The following is a 19787-nucleotide window of genomic DNA, read 5'->3' as shown; positions in this document are numbered from 1 at the left end:
AAAGTTGTCAAAACCAGCACTGGTAGTGTTTGCCAGCTTTCCTATAATCATTTAGTCTTTTAGAAAATGACAGAAAAAGGAGAGAAGGAACTGTCTTAATTTAATCAGAGATGACCTGTGAGTATTTAACATCATGGTGCACAGACCTGATGTGATTAGATACTCAATCCTCCTAAACCATACTGTGCCAGTTATATTGGAAACAGATGTTCCAAGAACAGACCAAGGAGACTGAACGCAAGATCAAATGACTTAAAAACTCTGGGGCAATGAGAAAACCCTCTCATGTCAACTATCTCCTTTCAGTATGGGGAGCTCCAAGTCACAGGCTTTCTAAATACAAAGATAGCACAGGAAAAACAAAGCCAAAACCCCACAGAACTGGCAGGAAGTAGGGATGATTTTAACAAAGTAGATTTAGCACTGCCCTGAGAGCCATAACTGGTGATCAGAGACACCAAATATTCCTAAAATAAAAATGACAACTATGTTCAGTTTACTCACTTGGCATGAGTCTGCAGGTGCAAGTGTTGTTCGGAAAAATAGTTGTTAAACCATTATTAAGTGATTGCTACGTTAAGAAGTTTGAATGATACTATGTATCACATATATATGTATACTATATAGTATATATACACACTATATATATTAAATACTATATATACACCACTCCTCTTGAAGGATGGAAAAGCGCTGTTTTGCCTCATGAATCGTCTATTCAACTCAGCATCTCTTCTACTTGACTTGGGCATTACTCTCAGCTCTGCAAACTTCCATTTCTGTTTGTCTCGGCTGGACAGAAGGGATCTAGTAGTAAGCATGCAAGACCTTTGACAGCACAAGGTGTTCCCTCTTCCTTCATTGGTGTCTTCCTTGTAGGGCTCTGTGGCAATGCCTTACTATCCTACCATTATGCTTGGTGGCATGTATTAACAGAGAACTTTGGTTTTCAGACAGTGGAAGAACACAGTTTTCAAGAAGAAATTAGAAGGCGTCGTTTTGCTTTGACTTTCTTGGAACTAGAGATTGTGTCAGTTGTTTAAGGGAATAGTTTCTATCCTACAGTTATGTCAGTTGTCCAGAATGGATGGTTAATTTGCAAGGCCTGGTCAGTAAGATGGTGATCTGAATGAGGAAGTGCAGTGGAGGGTTACACCAGTTAGGCAAACGTCAAAAGAAAGAATTGGCCGAAAATAAGCCTTAATTGTTGCCCCTAACTTTTCTTTTGCTTTGGCCCAGAGAATTCCAAAGGGGTGTATTGCTCATCTTTCCCTGAGAGCTACACTGCTAAGTGTTGTCACATAAGCCTTGGAAGAACGTCTCTTTTCTCTTGTTCAGCTTCCTCTTAATTATTAGATTAAATACTAATAGACCATAAGTTTAGCTCAGAATGTGCTATTCATTAAAAGACTCAGAGTCTCCACTGCAGGGAATAATAATTTTACTACCACTTCAGTGTTGCAAGCATAACATTTCAAAGAAAAATAGCAGAAAATCATTATAAAACATTACTGACATTTTTTGTGGTAGCAGATAAGTTCATGCAGTAGAGATCTTAACAAGAAAACAGTAAGATATAATTCAGAGATTGATAAAAATGTTTTGCATGTTTTTTCTTTAATATTTTTATAAACCTGACAAGTGAAACCCCTTGTTGCTTCTGTGCTGAAAACCACCCAAACGAAAAAACGCAAACAAACAAAAAAACCTCAAACACCCCAATGAAGGGTTCAGTTCCCATCTCCATTTTCTTTTAAATTTCTTGCTGATTAAGATCTCCAGTGCTGGATATATACACACACACACGCACAAACACACACACTACCTCAATCAGGTCTGTACCTATCAGCAAGGATACATCTAGACTAGTACTGATATAATAGAAGATTTGGGACCTTAATTTTCACTTCTGGGAATACCTAAATTTCTGAAGATGCTGAGGTACCTACTCTTCTGGAAACTTTCCTATACCTTTCTCCTCCCTCAGAACTACTCAGCCAGGTATTTACAGGGAGAAACAGAATTCTCCAAATAGCTGCTATTCTTCAATTAAAGTGAAAGAATTATGGAGTAGGCATTTGAATTTCAGCTTTCTTCCTCATAAATTTTACAGTCATGTTTGTGTTGTTTTTAACAACATGATACATGGTAAGTACAGATGCTTACTGCATGTATTTTAATAAATAAAAGGGGAACTTGTTTCCTCTGGACCCCTTGTGGTGCTTCTCAAGTCGTAATGAGAGAATTATTAATTTTTCCTGCTTTTTTCAGTTTCAAAGTCTCTGCAATATGAGGTCTGAGTTGCAGCCTACAGAGACATTTTTAAAGCATGAAATCACCCTCCTTGTCTGCTGTCTCCAAAGTCACACACAAACTTTGCCCATAAAGTGACAGACAATACACTGAAGAGCCATGCCAGAAAGCCTGTGAACAATCTGGATCATCAATAATCAAGTATTCTGTTTTGCTTTCTAACCCTGTTTTATTTACCAGTATAAGTAGAAAAACAATACCCTGCTCTGAAAACACTCACTGTTGTATATGATTTTACTCCTATAAATTGTGTGAGTACTCAAGTATACTGATGGCCAAGGATTCAAACTCAGACTTCCAAGTTTTGTTCTATTCACAGGCATAGACTCAGCTAAGCACTGCTTGTGTGTTTGCTGTGGCATCTATTTCAGTCCATCTGGGTTAACTGGTGAATCATGAGGAACCTTCACATCAATCTGACAGAAACAATTAGTTATTAGACAATATGTGAATAGAAGATTGAAAGATTCCACACGATTTCTACATTGGCATTACCTCAGATCTGAGGTCCTAAGCCACACTGTAAAGGTTCTAGAACATTAGCACACAGGACTAACTAGTTAATTTAAGTCAGAGATGCAATTACTATAATATTTTGAATACATGATTCTTCATAGAATCTATTATGATATCAGATGGGTTTAGGTTGGTTTTCTTTTTTAAATTTTAAAGTATCAGATAATGCAGCAGATAATGCAAGGAATGAAAGCTGTATTTACTTAATGTACATGTCAGTGTGTTTTGTCCAATGTAGACATTGGACACACATGTCCACTCTAATTTAAATACATTTTCTCCTCAGAAGCATTGCTTTGATAGATCTTTCTTTGCATGTTTACTCTTGTGCATTATTCCTAGCCATCCAGTCAAAAGTATTACACCTGCAAAAGGCTTTGCTCAGAGGCAGTCACATATTGTGATCCACAATCAAAGTATGATAGGAAGCCAAATTATATTGCTGTGACATCTGTCCGTCCATCTGCTGTAGTTTCCATAATCTACTAAAGCCAATCTAGGGATTATACTGATGTTTAACCTTAATAAATATCAAGAATAACTTAAACAGTATGAAAAGCACATGAATATTAAAAAATAAAATAAATTTTAAGGATATTGAAACTAAAATAAAACTAAGTTGTGTTCCTTGGCTTTTGGGCACTGTTAAACTCACCAAAATTATTTCAGCTACTGCATTGTACACACTCCTATTTTAAGGGAAATGGCATGAAAAAGAAATTACTATAGTAAAAAGTAGCTACATGCTTTCATTTACTGAAGATACCATAATCACTTAAATTTAAGTTACATTTTCCAGTTGTTTAATCTTCAATATTTTATTCTAACGTTTTCTTTTCTTTGTGAAACAGTATTGTTTGTTGAAATGAACATGTTCCTATTTTATTTAAAGTAGTTTGAACAATTATAATTGTGTTGCTTATATCACCAAACACAAAAGTTTATCAGTTACTGCACATGGGTAGTAGTTATAATAACTTTGTGTGGGAGGATGCCAACATGCCGCTTCCAGAATCCCAAAAGCTATAATCTTATTAGTGCATGTCCATTTGGGATATGAACATTACTGGAAGGAGATCTAATTTCAGTGTAGTTTCCTCTGGAGAGGGAAACCCAAGAGCAGGAAACGATCCCATTCTGTCTGAACTGCCGCACATATTTCTCTTGGACAAGAACCAAATACCATTGCAGGGAAGCCAACACCACCACAGTACCACCATTCCCACTAGGGGAAGGCACTGGGAAAAAATCAAGCTCTATACTAGAAAATGTCTGAAAAGAAAGTATGGGAAATAAAAAAAGACAAAGGTTTCTAGATTAAATGCCACTTGTCAAATATAAGTAATTGCTACGCTGAAGCCTTGTTTTATTTGCAGATCTGCATGTGTTTTTGTCTCTAATGCACATGTTTTCTAGCTCCCAAGTTGAAAAAAAATGCAAATTCTATTTTTACTTCTGACATATGTAATAGCAGAATTTTGCCACAGGGTGGTACACCAGACATGTTTAACTGAAGGCCTTTGTAATGCATCAGACAGCTCGGTTATGCCCTCTGCCAGCTTCACTCCACCAGTAACAGAACAATCTGGAGATCTCATAGTAACTGGCCACGAGCCAAAGGAGTATATATATTCAAAATATGAGACAGAAAAAAAAACAGAAGAGACTTAGGATCCATTTGTAAATGCTAATAATATGATGGTATTAATTCTGCATAAATGCACATCTATTTACATACAACTTCAATGCCCATCTGTTTTTTATTTTTAAAGAATACATTTTTGTCTCCTTCCACTAACTAGAAAAATTTAATCAAACTAGAAAGAAAGAATTTATGTTCCCAGCTAATAAACGTTAGGTTTAGACTTCAGCTTGAAGAGAAACTGCACTGTGTCAAATGTGAGTTAAAAAAACCCAACTACTGTTACTGAAAAGTTTCCTAGTCAAATGAGAATAAAATTAAATGATTGTTTTTCTACATACATTAAATATTTTATTAGCATAGTCTGTAATATTAAGTAAATTACAGAATTTTCTTCCTATAAGCTAGTGACAACAGCTGTTTCCCTTGCAATATCCACGTTCTTGATGAACTAAATGGAATTTCTCAACTTTACACTTCCCTTTTTTCAGGCAAGAGGTATACTCAGTGATTTAAGATAAGCAGAAACTTTTTTCTTGGGTACTACAATATTTTTAAAAAGTTACCTATGAAATATATATTCTTACAGTGATTCTTTTGCTTTAATTCATGGCTGAAGTTCTGGCCATGGATTTAAACTAATAGTGTGGAATTTAGAAGTCAATTTAATTACACAGACGTATTGACATAAATAGAGAACAAGACCTTAGTTTGGAATTGGAATGTGACTGTTCAGTAATGAAATAATAATTGAAATTACTTTTACAAAGCTTTTCAGAACTCAGCAATGTAGAAAAAGACACAAAACCGAGACATTTTCTACGAGATATTTAGCAGTACTGAGTCTATGTCATGGTCAACTAATAATTCTTCATGCATCTTAGAAACTCCCCTAAGATCTTTCCTCTAGAGTTATTTCTTTCAGTCCAGGGCAGGGCTCCGTCTCACATCAAGAGACATCAAAGGTGCTTTTTCTGTCTCAGAAGAATCAATGATATTTTACCATTTTTAATCACTGTGCAGGATTCTATAAAGCAGAAATAGAGCCATCTCATGGAACCTACCTCTTTCGCACGATCTGCCAAGGTACCCTGTACCAGAGCAATCACAAACATATCTGTTCCACCCATCCCTGCATACACCATTGTTTTTACAGGGGGTGCTAAGGCAAGGTTTTGCAGTTTCTCTTGAGCATGAGGGCTTTACTCCAGCTGTACTTTGAATTTCAGCCATCTGTCGAATATCTTTGCTTTGACCATCAATAAACAAATCTCTAATGCAGCCGACGTATCCATAATTGAGAAGTGCTGTCCACACCTCTGTTGGGAAGACGAGGCCTGCTTTATTTTCTGGTAAGCCTCCGAGATATAAGTCATCATCCAAGTCAAGGATTTCACTTTCCCCTGGCGCAGTATATGGTGTACGTAAGGTGTTCACAGATATGGTCCCTAAGAAGAAAAGACAACAAAAACGCAAAATCTTCAAGAAATGTAAAAAATTTTGATACTGCTGTTTTACTCATTAACCTATATGCCACATTAGCTCCTGACAAATATTTATAAATGAAACAGGTATTCTATTTGTACAGCTATACAATAATAGATACGCTTTGTTGTTTCCATTACAAGGTAATACACATGCTGTCAGGAAGCAAACTATGTAAAATCTTTAATGCACAATACTGCATGGTCATAATGTTAAAAAAAGTCAAAATCACCTTACCAATATTCTAAGAGCAGGGAGGATGCATTTTAGAGTTATTTTCAGAAATATTCTGAGTGTGTAACAAAAAAAAAATAAATCTCTTCACAACCTCATACGTGCTTCAAAGCATAAAGACTGAGGGTTGCATCAATAGGTTGCAACCTGGGAGGCAAATCTGTGTCTTGTTTGGATCCAAAGACACAGTATTTTAAAAGACTCTCACCACTTTCAGTGGGCTTTGGATAAAACTTTTTTCTTTAAGTGCAGAAGGAAAATCATCAGCTGCCAGGCAGGCAATCATTAAGAAGATAGTGATGTGCTCCTAGAGGGAAAAATCAATGCCTCTGACACTTACCTCGAAATGTGTGCATGTTACAAAGAGAGGGAGAGAGGATGTACATAGAACCTCAGGAAATCAGAAGTATCTTTTCCATTTAAGTTTAAAAAGTAAACAAACAAAATTAAGCCTGAGATAAAGTTCTGTTTCTAAAAAGTATCTGAACAAAGAAACTGAAATCAACTGTAAAGATCTTCTTGTACTTTAAAAAAGTAACGAGGTATTCAGTTTTTACAATTTGAATAGGCAGAAAACCAAATTTAGTACAGTAACAGAACATATTTATGTCAGCCAAATTTGATTTTATTTACTAAGAAAAAATACTCAGAAAAAAGAATCTGCATGTAGATCTTCACAGAAATCACTCATTACCATTTGATATGGGTGCAGAGCAAGCAAAATATAAATCAAAACACTATATAGGTCACCAGATTATTATGATGTATCAACTACATTATGCAACACTGTTATCGACTGGACACACTATTATAAGTGTGTTAATGGTGACAGAACAGTAAAGAATCATATCTACCACAAAGTATTTATCATACATATATAAAACTAGCATGATTCACTATTTCCATTGTCAGCATGATGCAGATTCCGGAAGATAACACTGATTATCAAAACAGTTTTCACTGTAGCAGGAGTGGTGCATGAGAATAATCAATTCAGAATGTCTGTAGCATAAACATACTGAAATGTGAGTTTTAAGCAAACAGAGGTAGGTCAGAGACAGATCATTCTCTTATTTGGATACATCTTAAAATTTAGGTTTCTCTTTTAGCAATGGAGTCCTGTGGGAGCTACGTATTTTCTTTGTTCTTTTATGGGTTCAGTAGGTTAACTTCAACAACATGGACAAAACGATTATCTAAACAGTTTGGACCTTCAATAAAAGCTCTTTGGGGTAGAGGTCTCAGGAGATCCAACTCCCATGTAAGACTTGAGCTGTATAGATTTTAGAAGAGCTGGATACTACTACTACTACTACAAGAAGTCTCCCTACTATTGGAAGGGATCTAAAAAGATAAAACATAGACTTGCATAGCCTTTGTGCATCTTTATGAACATGTTTAAAGAATGTCTGAGGATGTGGCCAGTTTTCCTTTTCATGTATTATCAGAAGTGGTTTCCATATCAGTTGAATAAATCACATAGATGGAAAGTGAACCTCCAGTCTAAATTGTGTTAAATAGGCATGTTGAACCAAGAGCCTTTTTCTTCCCAACCTCCACCTGTTCAAAACTGATAAGACTATTACATTTTGCTAGCTCTAAATATTTCTATTATTCCTCGGATTCTTGAAGAAAACTTAGCACTGGTAAGGAACGCTTGACCTTAGGCATACAAACATAAACATTTTGAGGTCTGATTTCAATAATCAGCTGCCTCAAATGTGGACACCAGTGAATGACCCATTAAACCAAGACAGCTAATCTTCCTGAGGTATCAAGAAGGACTGCTTTGCAGGTAATAGATCGTTTCTCCTTTGAAAAAAGTTGAAGAGTCTGTAAATAAAAATCATAGAGTGCTCATTGTAATTCTTACTGCTATTATTGCTTACTCCCACCTGCTGCTGTACAGGCTAGTTTAAGGACTAAATGCTTTATACCTATGTTAAGGCAGCACTTACACTGACTCAAGTTAACTCAGATGCAGCCTTCAACCTCAGGATCATGCCTTTGCACACTACTGTTTTCTCCCAGAGAAAGATGTTTGTGTTTTCAAGCTATCCATCATAGAATCACAGAATATCCTGAGTTGGAAGGGACCCATAAGGATCATCAAGTCCAACTCCTGGCTCCACACAGGACCAGCCAAGTCAGAGCATATGACTGGGTGCATCGTTCAGATGCTTCTTAAACTCAGTTAAGCTTGGTGCTGTGACCACTTCTCTGGAGAGCCTGTTCCAGTGATCAACCACCCTCTCATGTAGAGAAGCTCTTCCTAAGATCCAACCTAAACCTCCCCTGTCTCAGCTTCATACTGTTCCCTTAGGTATCCAGAACTTCATTTCTATTAAAAAAAATTAAAATATATATTAATTCTTGATCCTTTCAACGTTCTACACTAACACAGTGGTTCAAAATTCAAATTCTGCAAGCGCAGAAGGCTGAGAAAGGTGAGTGATAAAGGGAACTGTAGATCACCACTACAGTCTGGTGGCTGTGAATTAGAGTTAGGTGATAGACTGAAGCAGGAAAATTTTCTGCTTAAGCATCATCTTGAGTAGATATCAACAGCTTCTTAAAAAATGAACCCTTTGTTTCCCCTTGCCATGAAATGACACCACATAGATTTCTCCTTGGGAGAAGACAACTGTAGAATAATCATAGCATCTAATGATTTTAAGTAGAATATCACAACAGACTGACTTTTCTGCACACCTTTTTCATGTTTTGGAAGGCCATGAAGCCCCTACTACTCAGCTGGACTGTCTCCAGTTTACTGCTGGACATATCCATGACACTTCCACTGACCTACATACTGTGTGTATTACCCTTGATCAAGCAACTGTAAGTTAGCTTTGTTTAATTCTTTTTGATGAGAGCTACACTGAGTCAAATAGTACCTACAGAAGATTCAAAGCTTTAAGACCTCACTCTGGTTCAGCTGTAATGTAGAAGCTTGATCAAAATATCAAATAGCACGCTGTCTAGAACAAGAGCTATGGCTAGAATACAAACATGCTTTAGCCTAGCTAACAACAGAAACCCCATGCCTGGGCATCAAAAGTTTCATGCTATCAGTTACCAAGTTAGATTAGTTTCTGGCAGCCATACAACCATCACTGCTGCTGGTATCCAAATTACTTTTTATGCATCTTTGCTAAGTAATGCAAACTTCACTTACTAATTGCTTTGTAAATGCAGGTGAAAAGAACCCCAAGAGAAATAAGGGTGAATAAAAGACTTCCAAAATACATCCAAAATTATGTGTTGTTTTTTTTTTAATATCCTAAATTAAAATGCAGAACTCAAGTACAGAAATCAAATAACTTGTTGATAAACACCTTCAGATTCACAGTGCATCCAGAGCTGTGACACCGAGGTTAGAATGTGCTTTTGCATCTAGCTGAGGATTATTTTGTTTTGCTTTTGTATTTCGAGTTTGGGGGTTTTTTAAACCTATCATCTTTCTTCAAGTTCTATTGAAATCATCTCAGGCTGGACCTCATAACAGTGGCAGATGCTGCCACAGAATCTGGGGACAGAAACGCACAACCCCTATGCTGAACCTCAATTCTTCCTTTTCTGGGAATTATAGGCAGATGAAAAGAAATTATTCTGTCATATCATCAGTGTTCTCCAATCCATTCTGATGTTTCTACTTATGAATGTGAAGAGACATCACTTTCCAGTTAAGCAGAAAGAAGAGGAGCTAATGGAGGATACAAATTTCTTATGTGGTCAGCACAGGAAAAGGTTAACAATTTGTCCTGCAAAGATAATGTAGCAACAACCCTTCTCACACCAGAATTGTCAAGTTGGGTTGGAGGGAAAAGAATGGGACACATCTTGTTTTAAAAAATAACCTAAAGTCAACAGAATATTATGAGGAAGCAGCAGATTCAGAAGAGCACTAGCCTCTCAATGGAAAGAGAATCTATAACCTTAAATTGTAAAATTTCTGTAGTAAAAACAATCCTTTAGTAGCCATCATAACAGCCCCCATATCAGATCAGAAGCTATACTGATTCTTTGAGAAGAACACCACTGAGCCAATAATGTCTTCCTGGAAACAAGCAGCTTCCATGCAAAGTTTTTTAATACTTAAAGTAGGAAACACTGTCTGTATTTCTATGAGAAACAGAAAGAAATGGGAAAAAGCTGATAGCTGAAAGAAGATAAAGGGGAGGAGTGAAAGACAAGAAGGTGTGGGGTGAATTATTTAGCCTGAGAACTCACAATCTTGACTGAGACTCTTAAAAAAAGTAGCATATCTCCAGAACCTGGACATAAATTTAAGGGCCCTATAATAACCTGATTCTGATTCTACAGCATTTCACCTGAGAGCAAAGTGAAATTTGAACATTCAGAAACCTCTTTATGTGTTGGAGGAACAGCTTGAGAAAAACTAATAAAATTACAATTTTCAGTAAGAATTACTGACTTAAAGGATAACAGTTTAGTGTGCAGCTCTTTGAAGGAAGAGTCAATAATATAAATCAACACTTACATACATATGAGCAAAATGGGAAATATATTGGGATATATAGAGAAGCCTATTGTACCACTTCATTGACCAATGGTAAGGTTTACTCTGAACTAAGAAAGGTGCAGATCAGCTGAGGAGATTTCAGAAGACAGCAATAAAAATGGTCAACAGCTACAGAACATGACATATAAGGACAGGAAACAGCTGGGGTCTCTCTGTCTGTGAAGAAAACTGGAGACTGGCCCAAAAGCATTCAAATCATAAAAAGTATAGAGCTAGGACACAGGGAAAAAAACATGGTGCATTTTGTGCCTGCTGTGAACAAGGAAACAATGGACAAAATGGCTTGTTTTGCATACAGAAATATTCAGTTTCTGAATGATTACATGGGGAGGCTGTACAGTGTCCACTGCTGGAGGTAATGCAAAAAACATCTGTCAAGACTGATGCAAGTACACCATCCCTGCTGTCAACAGAGGGTTAAAGCAGAGGACCTTTCAAGGTCACCCCATCTCAATTTTTCTATCTGATTATGAATAAGTGAAAAACACTAATAAAGTCTTTGGAAGAATTTTCCTTAAAATGCAAGATAAACCCACAATCTCAAATATGTAAACTATTAACATTAGCTGAAATAGGAACTTGTAAATCTGGCAGTTTTTATATGATTGGAAAGATGGGGGAAGGAATACACAGAAATGTGCATGTAAAACATGAACCTGCAACAACAATGTATGTAACAGACAGCAACAAAGAACTACTTACAGTGGGATGCTGATTATAGTTAAGCTCTAATTACATACTCTAGAGATAATTTCTGGTATTTAAGCTGAAGCGTTATCTTCATTTCAAATTTTCAGTGACTTCTTCACCCTGAAGTGCAACCTACCTATGAATACATTCTGATATACCGTTTAACACTGCCATACACAATTGTAGGCTGACAAGAAGAGTAACTTTCCTCTCTGATTTTACTGTGTGATGATGGTTTCCAAAGGATGAACAGTGGTTTACTAAAAAAACACTTACAAGGTTATTCTTGAATATGGTAAACAGTTGAACAAAAATTTCAACAACAGTCAGAAAACAGTTATTAAACCTAACTCTACTGTGTTATAAGAAACATTAGTAGATTTGCCTTCTGAAGGCAAAGACCTTGGTTGGGTTTTTTTGGTTGGTTGCCTTTTTTTTTGTTTGGATTTATTTTTTTTTCTCAAAATCTTTTTCTGCAGAGTTGGCAGTACTGTTAAGAGCAGAACAGACAACATTTCCCTTAGGTATGAGTTAATGAGCCTCTCCAATCATATTCATTATCTCAGCAATTTACTTTTTCATAAGTCTGTGTATAAGAAACTAAGATATATTTCTAAAACTTGTCTCAATTTTGATCAGCTAAATATGAAGATTGTATCTACCTCTACTACTTCTGATCTCTATGCTTATTTTATGTGGCCTATTAGTTCCTTTCTGTGCACATGAAACATATTTGCTTATCAGGAAACGGTGAAAAATCAGAGCATATTCCAAATACACTTTACATCTTGGATGCTAAAGCATAGTGTAGTAGTTGTAATGAGGACTGTGACCACAGCATACAGCCCATGGTCAAGACAGGGCACATTTGAAATAGCTAGGAAGCTAGTGTCCTTCATAGGAATTCAGAAGAATCATGAAGAACTCAGTTTACATGACCAGACACAGCAGTTCGTACCAGGTTGTGTCCTCTGCTGAATACTTAACAAAAAAATTAGACTGCTAGAGAACATGTGTTCCCTTTCCTCTGCTGCATAGCTAGCAAGAATGATAGGCCAATGGAAAAAGTATGAAACCTTTCTTTACTTAACACTGGGAAGTAGGGTCTCAGGACTTGCTTCTCTTCAGACATGTTTTTTAAGTAAGGAAGCACTCAGAGCATGTCTTACAGGCAGGAGGATGGGATTTTAGGGTGAAAAACTTCTATAAAAATAGTAGATCAAAAGTTACTTAATCAAAAGAGAATTGAAGGGCACCATCTTTTACCCCTTCATTGTGTATGCTGATACCTGAGGGGATCAGCAGAATTACTATTGAATAGGGCCTGGCTAAGCATAGTTTTAAAAACATGATCTCATTTCTTAAAGTCTCTGTACCACAATGCCAGACGGGCAATGGCAAAGCCAGTAGTTTAGAGTGGATGTTCTCTGTGACTGAGGGTCCAGAAGAGAGCAAAGAGTGAAAAATAAATTGAGTATTTGCTGATCCTAGCTAATATGAAAGTCAAGGAAATTAGCAAACCTCCTTGAGAAATGTCACAGCTTTCTATTATCAGAGGGAAGTACCTTGTCTTGGATTTGAAGGCTAGAAGTAAAAGGTTTTAAGACACTAAACTTCACTTAAAAAACAACAACAAAAAATATCACAGGTTATTTGAGCTATTCATTAACAGGAGTATCTCTTCCTTCATAATTGATAGGTTGGAAAGTATTTTGTCAACAGCAATAAATTTTTCAGAAAAGCCATTTTTTTAATATTATGTATATTCATTCACTTCTACAAAAATTCTGAAGGTAAGCAAGTGAAAAGTGATGATATTCATATGATTTCCAGTATCTTTGGGTTTGGCTAGAGGAAATAAATGAAAAAGCTTACTGGAATAGTAAAGAGGATTTTGTTATTCATAGGAAAAAGCATAACAAACCAACATGCATAAGTCATGAAGAAATAACCTGAGCATAACACATTGGTACTTTGTGTTCCAATCAGAAGAAAATGGGAACACACAGTTCATTGTTTGTTTTAATTGTTAGGCAGTCATTTGACTGACTTAGGTCTGATGGTCTAAGATACTGTTCAGCCAATATTCTCATTAAGAAAAACAGCATCATTGCCACTGTTACCAGTACTTCTACTGTGAAGTATTACTGTATGTATTAAAATCACAGAAAATCTTTGATGTCTGGTTCAGATTTCAGCAAAAAAAAAAAAAAATCAGTTTGTCAACCTATATGCCTACATATTTATTAACTATTCCTGGCAATAATTCAATGTTTTAAGGCAAATAGGTGCTATGGCGAGTTTTCAAGGGTGACAGGGAAAATAAAGTTCACTCATCTCGACCAATAAAGTTCATTCATCTTGACCACAGGCACATCGTCAGCTGAATTAGTTTTTATTTCAGCTATATACATACATAGGACTATTTCTAATGTGACTTAAAAATAATAAGCAGTCCTAATCGTCAGGTGTGTATTGCTTCCTAAAATTACTCTACCTTCTTGCTGATGTCCATCAACAGTTTAATAGAATTACATAAAGTATGTTCTAAACTCTTTTAGTGGTAGTTGTGATACAGCTTTTCTGAAGCAATGAAAGTGCAGGACATATCCTTAAATGTAAAGAATTGCTATGCATTTATTTCTTTTCTTTACAGTTGTGGTGACTTTGGAGGTAACAATAAACTTTGCTTTCAGTCGAGTCTCACAGGCATGATTATGACAGGATTTACTGCCTCATGTGAATCTCTGAAATAGTATTTAAGAAGGAGACCTGAAATGAAAATTGTAGTATAAATAATATAACCACTGGATATTCAATCACAATTGAGGATTTTGAGAAGTCGTGTGTTTTGCTGAGTTGTTTATTTGTTGTTAAGCTCAAGAAATGTAAATAAGCAACTGACATTATAATCAGAAATTCAAACTCTCTGCAATCAGAATTTAGAGCAGCACAGACCAGGAATAAAATCATTATTTTCCATAATCCTAGGGGGGAGACTAATCAGTTGAATTTGGTCTGATTTTCAGCATGGATTTGACTAAAACCTTCAGTTTAAACCTACACCTAATATTCACTTGATCTGAAATCTGATTTGTGGGTAAGAAAGTCAGGAAACAATAACTTTTTGCAGGTGAGGTTTCAGAATGAAATTATAAATGGAAGTCATGAAAAAGGAGTCACTAGAAGGAAGAAAGTGGGGGGAAACCCAAAAGCCCCAAAAGAAGTGGAGGTCACATTTTTCAATATTCCATAGCAGAGTGTACATGAACTTCACATCTCATACTGACATTAATCAGAAAATGCTTTGATGGACTGAATTACAGAGTCAGTACATTACCCTTTCTCTCCCCCAAATTTTGGCATGAACTACAGGAAAGATACCATAGAATAAATTTGTCATTAAATTAATGGATAGCAATTATTTGCTGAAGTCAACATAAATACTCTAGATCAGAAGCAGCTCAAACACGGACAGTTTCACTAATTAAATGCATTTTATGCTATAGCAGATTTCAGGAGCATTAGGAAGAGTTTATCAATTCTTTACTTTTACCCTTTTCAGTGATATCATTTGCTGAATGAACTACAACAAAATACGAATCATTCTTTTAGAACACAGCAAGTCACTTAGTTCCATTTCTGCTGATAAGTGTTGTTAGCCATTCATTAGCATATCATTTAACTATGCTGAGATCTGCTGACATGATTGGAAGGTCTGTGCTGTTTCTGTGGCCCAGCTATTCCTTATGTTGGAGATTACTTTCCATAATTCTTTTTTGTTTTATTTTTATTCTTGAAACTTGCCACTTCAGCTATTCGGTGTAAGCAAGCACAGAGGGAGATTACTGTTTGTTTTTGAAGTACACAGAACACTTACTTGCAAGATTAAGTACTTGATTACCCAATAAATGTTAACACAAGATATTTTACACTGAAAATCACTGTATTGTGGTACCTGACAGTAAAAATTTCTTATATTTCCTTTATTTTTCAGATGACACAACTCCAATGGTGCCAACGTAGTATATACCCAGTATCTTCTCAGATGCAACATGAAAAGCCATACTTAATATTAAAGGCAGCAGCTTACCTGACCGTCCATCCCGTTGAAAATCCACATGGTACCATTCACCATCATTCACCTTCTTCTGCAAGGCTTTTATTTTTATAGTACCTGATCCCATGTCTAGCAGCAGGTAGAGGTGTCCATCAAGCATCTCAATGGCAAAAAAGTCAACCTTCACCATCTGTGGGTGCTTGGCATCTTTTTGGTGCCTTGGTTTTCCATGACTGAAAAGAATCAGGCCATTTGGCTCAGTTGTACGAAAGTCAAATGATATTGAGCCTGTTTTCTTGGCATTCCACTTTGGCAGAGAGATGAAAGACTCTGGTGTTTCAAACGTGATTGGATCTAAGGTTGCAACATTCTCACATTTAAATGCTACAACCCCATGAATCTTCATTTTAGGATCTCCTTGCTTGGCAAGTCGAGACAACTCCAACCTGACATCGTTATTTTTATATACAACCTGCAAGCAAAGTAGAGAAGTTACTAAGAGAAACTTGGCCGTTTTAACCACACTGATATAATCCTGAACAGGCATATTATTTAAAAGATAATAACGGCGACATATGAACATGGTAATTTACATACACAGAAAATTAAATAACTATTTTAATTCACTAATGATTTAATAATAGTTTTCATTAAACCAAACAGAGTTGCTCTAAATATATCCCTACAGTTAATTCAAACAATCTGAAAGAATCTGCACATAATTGATACTATCAGTCGCAAACTAGCTTGCGTGGCCTTGATTGCTTAAAATCGCTCTCTGCACAGCCATTCTGCTACATTAGAGAAATATTAGATTTCTTTTTCTGCTAAACCCTTTGTCACTGCCTTAACTTTTCTGTTTACGTACAGAAAATGTACCAAGGTCAGATACTTTATAATTTAACATCTTTTCAGCTTGTCCTTGGGGTTGAGGAACAGTAGCATCCATGATATTCATGAAGCTATAAAATAGGGAAACTAGTATCATAGAGATCAAAACAAACACAGGACAATCTCTGAGCCAGTTCAATTGGATGAAAAATAAAACCACTTACGTATTTTCCCTGACTGAAGACTTTTCTGATAAAAATGAAAGACAAAATTAGTTTTAAATCCAATTGGCCTCCAGAGCAAATATTTTTGCTTCAAACCACATGTTTTGTCTGCCCAGAGAAGCTTGTCATAATATAGCTATTTCCCAGGGTTCTGGTCTTTATTAGTATATTCCAAAACTGCTGTTATTTCTGTGTTGTCCAGGATACAAAGACTACTTAAATAAAGCTCCCCAATAGCAGAGATGTGCATGAGAAATTTGTCAATATTTTTAACTATTCAATAAATTATATGCCCAAGCTAAAATGCCACCAAAGGGCTGAATATGAATAATGACAGAAGCTAAAATCTTCTTTGTTTCTAAGGTTAAGCCAACATTAGAAACCGATTTTGCAGCAAAAGTAACAGCTCAGGAAATCAAAGCACACTGTGCTGACACTTCATCATCTAAAGATTCTATACGATTCAGGAGCAGATCAAGTCCGGCCCAGTGTTCCAACTATACAATGTAGTCTGAAGCTGTTCAGTGTACCAGTCACTGGTTTAGACTTTACATCCCTATTAGAGATGAGAATGTACTTAATGAATACTTAGGGTAGAGCTTCTGGATTAATTTCCTCTGAAGCATAGTTTGAACCCAAATGAAACTGACACAAGTAAGTGGAAGACATGGGGATGCACTGCAGACCTGTGCCACTGTTAGAAAACAAAACACTAGCATACATGCAATCTAAGATGGCATACGCCACAAGTGATAGCTGCAATTGAAAAATGGTGCTTAAAGATAAAAGAACATTAAAGATATGATTGCTATATCATCAGGTTTTTGTCCTAAGAATTGTGTTCTTTGAAATTATATCATTATCAACCTAGCAAATTTCATCCCAAACCATGGCAGAATTATTCTACTACATTAAAAATGTGTCCTACAAGCTAATAAGCTTATTTCTCCATTTTATTTCAGTGCTTGGTAGAAATGCTGCTGCCTCCACTGGAGCTGTGCCTCCAAAGACCACCAGTAAAGCTCACTGTGGATTCCTGAAATTATACCCTGCCACAGAAGCAGACAGCACGTGTTGTCTTCTTTAAGCAAAGGCATCAGAAGCGACTTAGAATCGGACTAACCTGTAATCTTAGAGAATAAGGATGTGTATTTGCATTTATCAAATACTTCTGTAAAACCTCAGAGATCACAGATTCTGCAGAAGAATTTAGCAGTGTAACGCAGAAGGAGCACATGTCAGTAATGTCCCATTGGGGTGACTTTCTGTCTTTCAAGTGAATAAAGCCAAAAGGCAGAAGAATGCAGCAAGAAGCCAGGGGCCCGGCAGGCAGTATTACTTAGATATCTGGTCTCGTGAAACATTGGCCACTTTTCTATGGCAAGAGGGATTTTGGATAGCTTCCACCTCATTTGAAGGAGTTGCAGGGTGGCAACCTTTCTAGAACAGACTGAAAAGCATTAAATGCAGGCTAGAGGCTATGATTAAAAAAAAAAAAAAGAATAAATGGGCTCTCATTAGAATTAAATCATGCTGCTGACAATGAAAGTAATTAAGGCAACAAAGAACATGAGTAGAAAATATTCTTTAATTGCTTACTGAACAGAGGTAGGTACCAGGACAATACAAATAAATGTACAAAGATAATTTCTTGTTTATGGACAAATTCAAATTGCCTGATATTAATAAAAGCTGGGTGACAATAATAAAATTAGTAGGTAATAGCTATTTTAGAAAAAATGAGCAGACAAAAGGAAATTTAAGCTTTCCTTGATGCCTAAACGAGCTCTGTAGTCTTTGAAGTAATTTGTCAACCGAGAAACACTAATTTTTAATAAATATGTTTCAAGGATCTCATATATAGAAAGCGCAGATAGGAACACTGGCAATATTTCCCTCAGTAACTTGTCACCAGCTCTTAAGTAGCTGAATATATAACATAGGAGGAAAAAAAATTGCTAAAGCACTTCAGTAAGAGTGGCAAATATTGGGAATTGTGTGCCACCCATATCAAAACATCCTCAGGATCCCTAAACATTGCATATGACAATATCTTGCCTCCATATTCCACAATTAAAACTTTGTAGTTAACGAGATATGAATGATTGTATTGTATTGCATTCATTATGGTGGAATAGAATAAAGTCTCCATCTATCTTTTAGAGCGTTTATTTCTAAGTTGTAGGGAGTTTATTTTCTTTTCATCTTATGAAATTGAAAAATTTGAACTGAATTATCATGGATAATTAGTATCAAAACAGGAATATATGAACCATAACTGAAAATCATAACTGAAAAGAACCGTAAACTGTTAACTGAGCACAGCTGGCATTTGGAAGCCCATTTCCTTATGTTAGGCTGAAATTCTTACCCCTCTTCCCACCTCTCTATCTATGAACGATGTACTCAGCCATCAGTGAAGCACAGCAAAAGGGAGAAAAGCAGTATGTTCCCAAAAAGTAGTAGTCATTAAATTTCTGGAAAAGATTTGAACAGTAAGGAATAATTCTGAGACTAGCATCTGCTTTATAACTCATGGAGGTATATGCTTCAGTTTCAATAGCTTTCAGGCTACAAATAATATACTCATTTATTATTTTCCAAAGATTCTGCACTGTAATTTTTTTGGGGGGGGGGTTGTTCTGTTTTGGGGTTTTTTTGTTTTGGTTTGGTTTTTTACTTTCTGGATACATAAGGTAAAATATGCCCTTTTAATAGGGTTATTACCCACTGCTCTTTCCATCTGAGACAGCCAACATAATGTTCTTTAATGTTAACTCAATAAATTTTCCCTCCAGTAGAGATATGGATCCACAATCAGTCAAGTGAAGGCAATTTGCAATAGAGTAATATTTTAGTGACGTTGACCTTTCCTCCTACACAAGTGACCAGTCAGTATCCTTGCATTGTTATGTGCTTTCCTAGCACATCTATTGGGCTGGCCCTGGTAATAGCTTGCTTGCTTTCCCACTTGCTCTCATACCTGAGAAACAACACCACAATTTTCTTGCACATGAAACTGCAGGGCCTTAGGGAGTTGTATCATGCTATTAAGAGCACCTTGAATTTGTCCTCTATACACAGTTATTCTTCCCTCTTAATATTGTAATGTTCAAGACCTCAGTCTTTAAAATATATAATTACCCCATTCTTGGAAATTGAAAAGGGTCACAAACTCCCATGAAAAAAGGTGCAGTTAGTAATTCCCCGCATAACTTGCAACTGAAGTATCCAAAGCAAGAAATA

The 19787-nt window shown here is 36.2% G+C and overlaps 1 protein-coding gene across 21 annotated transcripts in view; it reads right to left on the bottom strand.

The window, feature by feature from the left end:
- Positions 1-19787, bottom strand: part of NRXN1 (neurexin 1) — a gene marked incomplete at its 5' end in the record, with an annotated part of 727448 nt that overhangs the window by 417220 nt on the left and 290441 nt on the right. For all 21 annotated transcript variants that reach the window (XM_084260960.1, XM_084260962.1, XM_084260959.1 and 18 more), the window contains 2 exons: positions 5536-5919; positions 15520-15958. In XM_084260960.1, the coding sequence (XP_084117086.1) occupies positions 5536-5919; positions 15520-15958 (823 nt within the window). The remainder of the gene's footprint in view (positions 1-5535; positions 5920-15519; positions 15959-19787) is intronic.

This window comes from Gallinula chloropus (assembly GCF_964237585.1).
Source record: "Gallinula chloropus genome assembly, chromosome: 3".
NCBI lineage: Eukaryota > Metazoa > Chordata > Aves > Gruiformes > Rallidae > Gallinula > Gallinula chloropus.
Note: the sequence above shows the minus strand (reverse complement) of the source record. Positions and strands in the feature narration are given on the sequence as shown.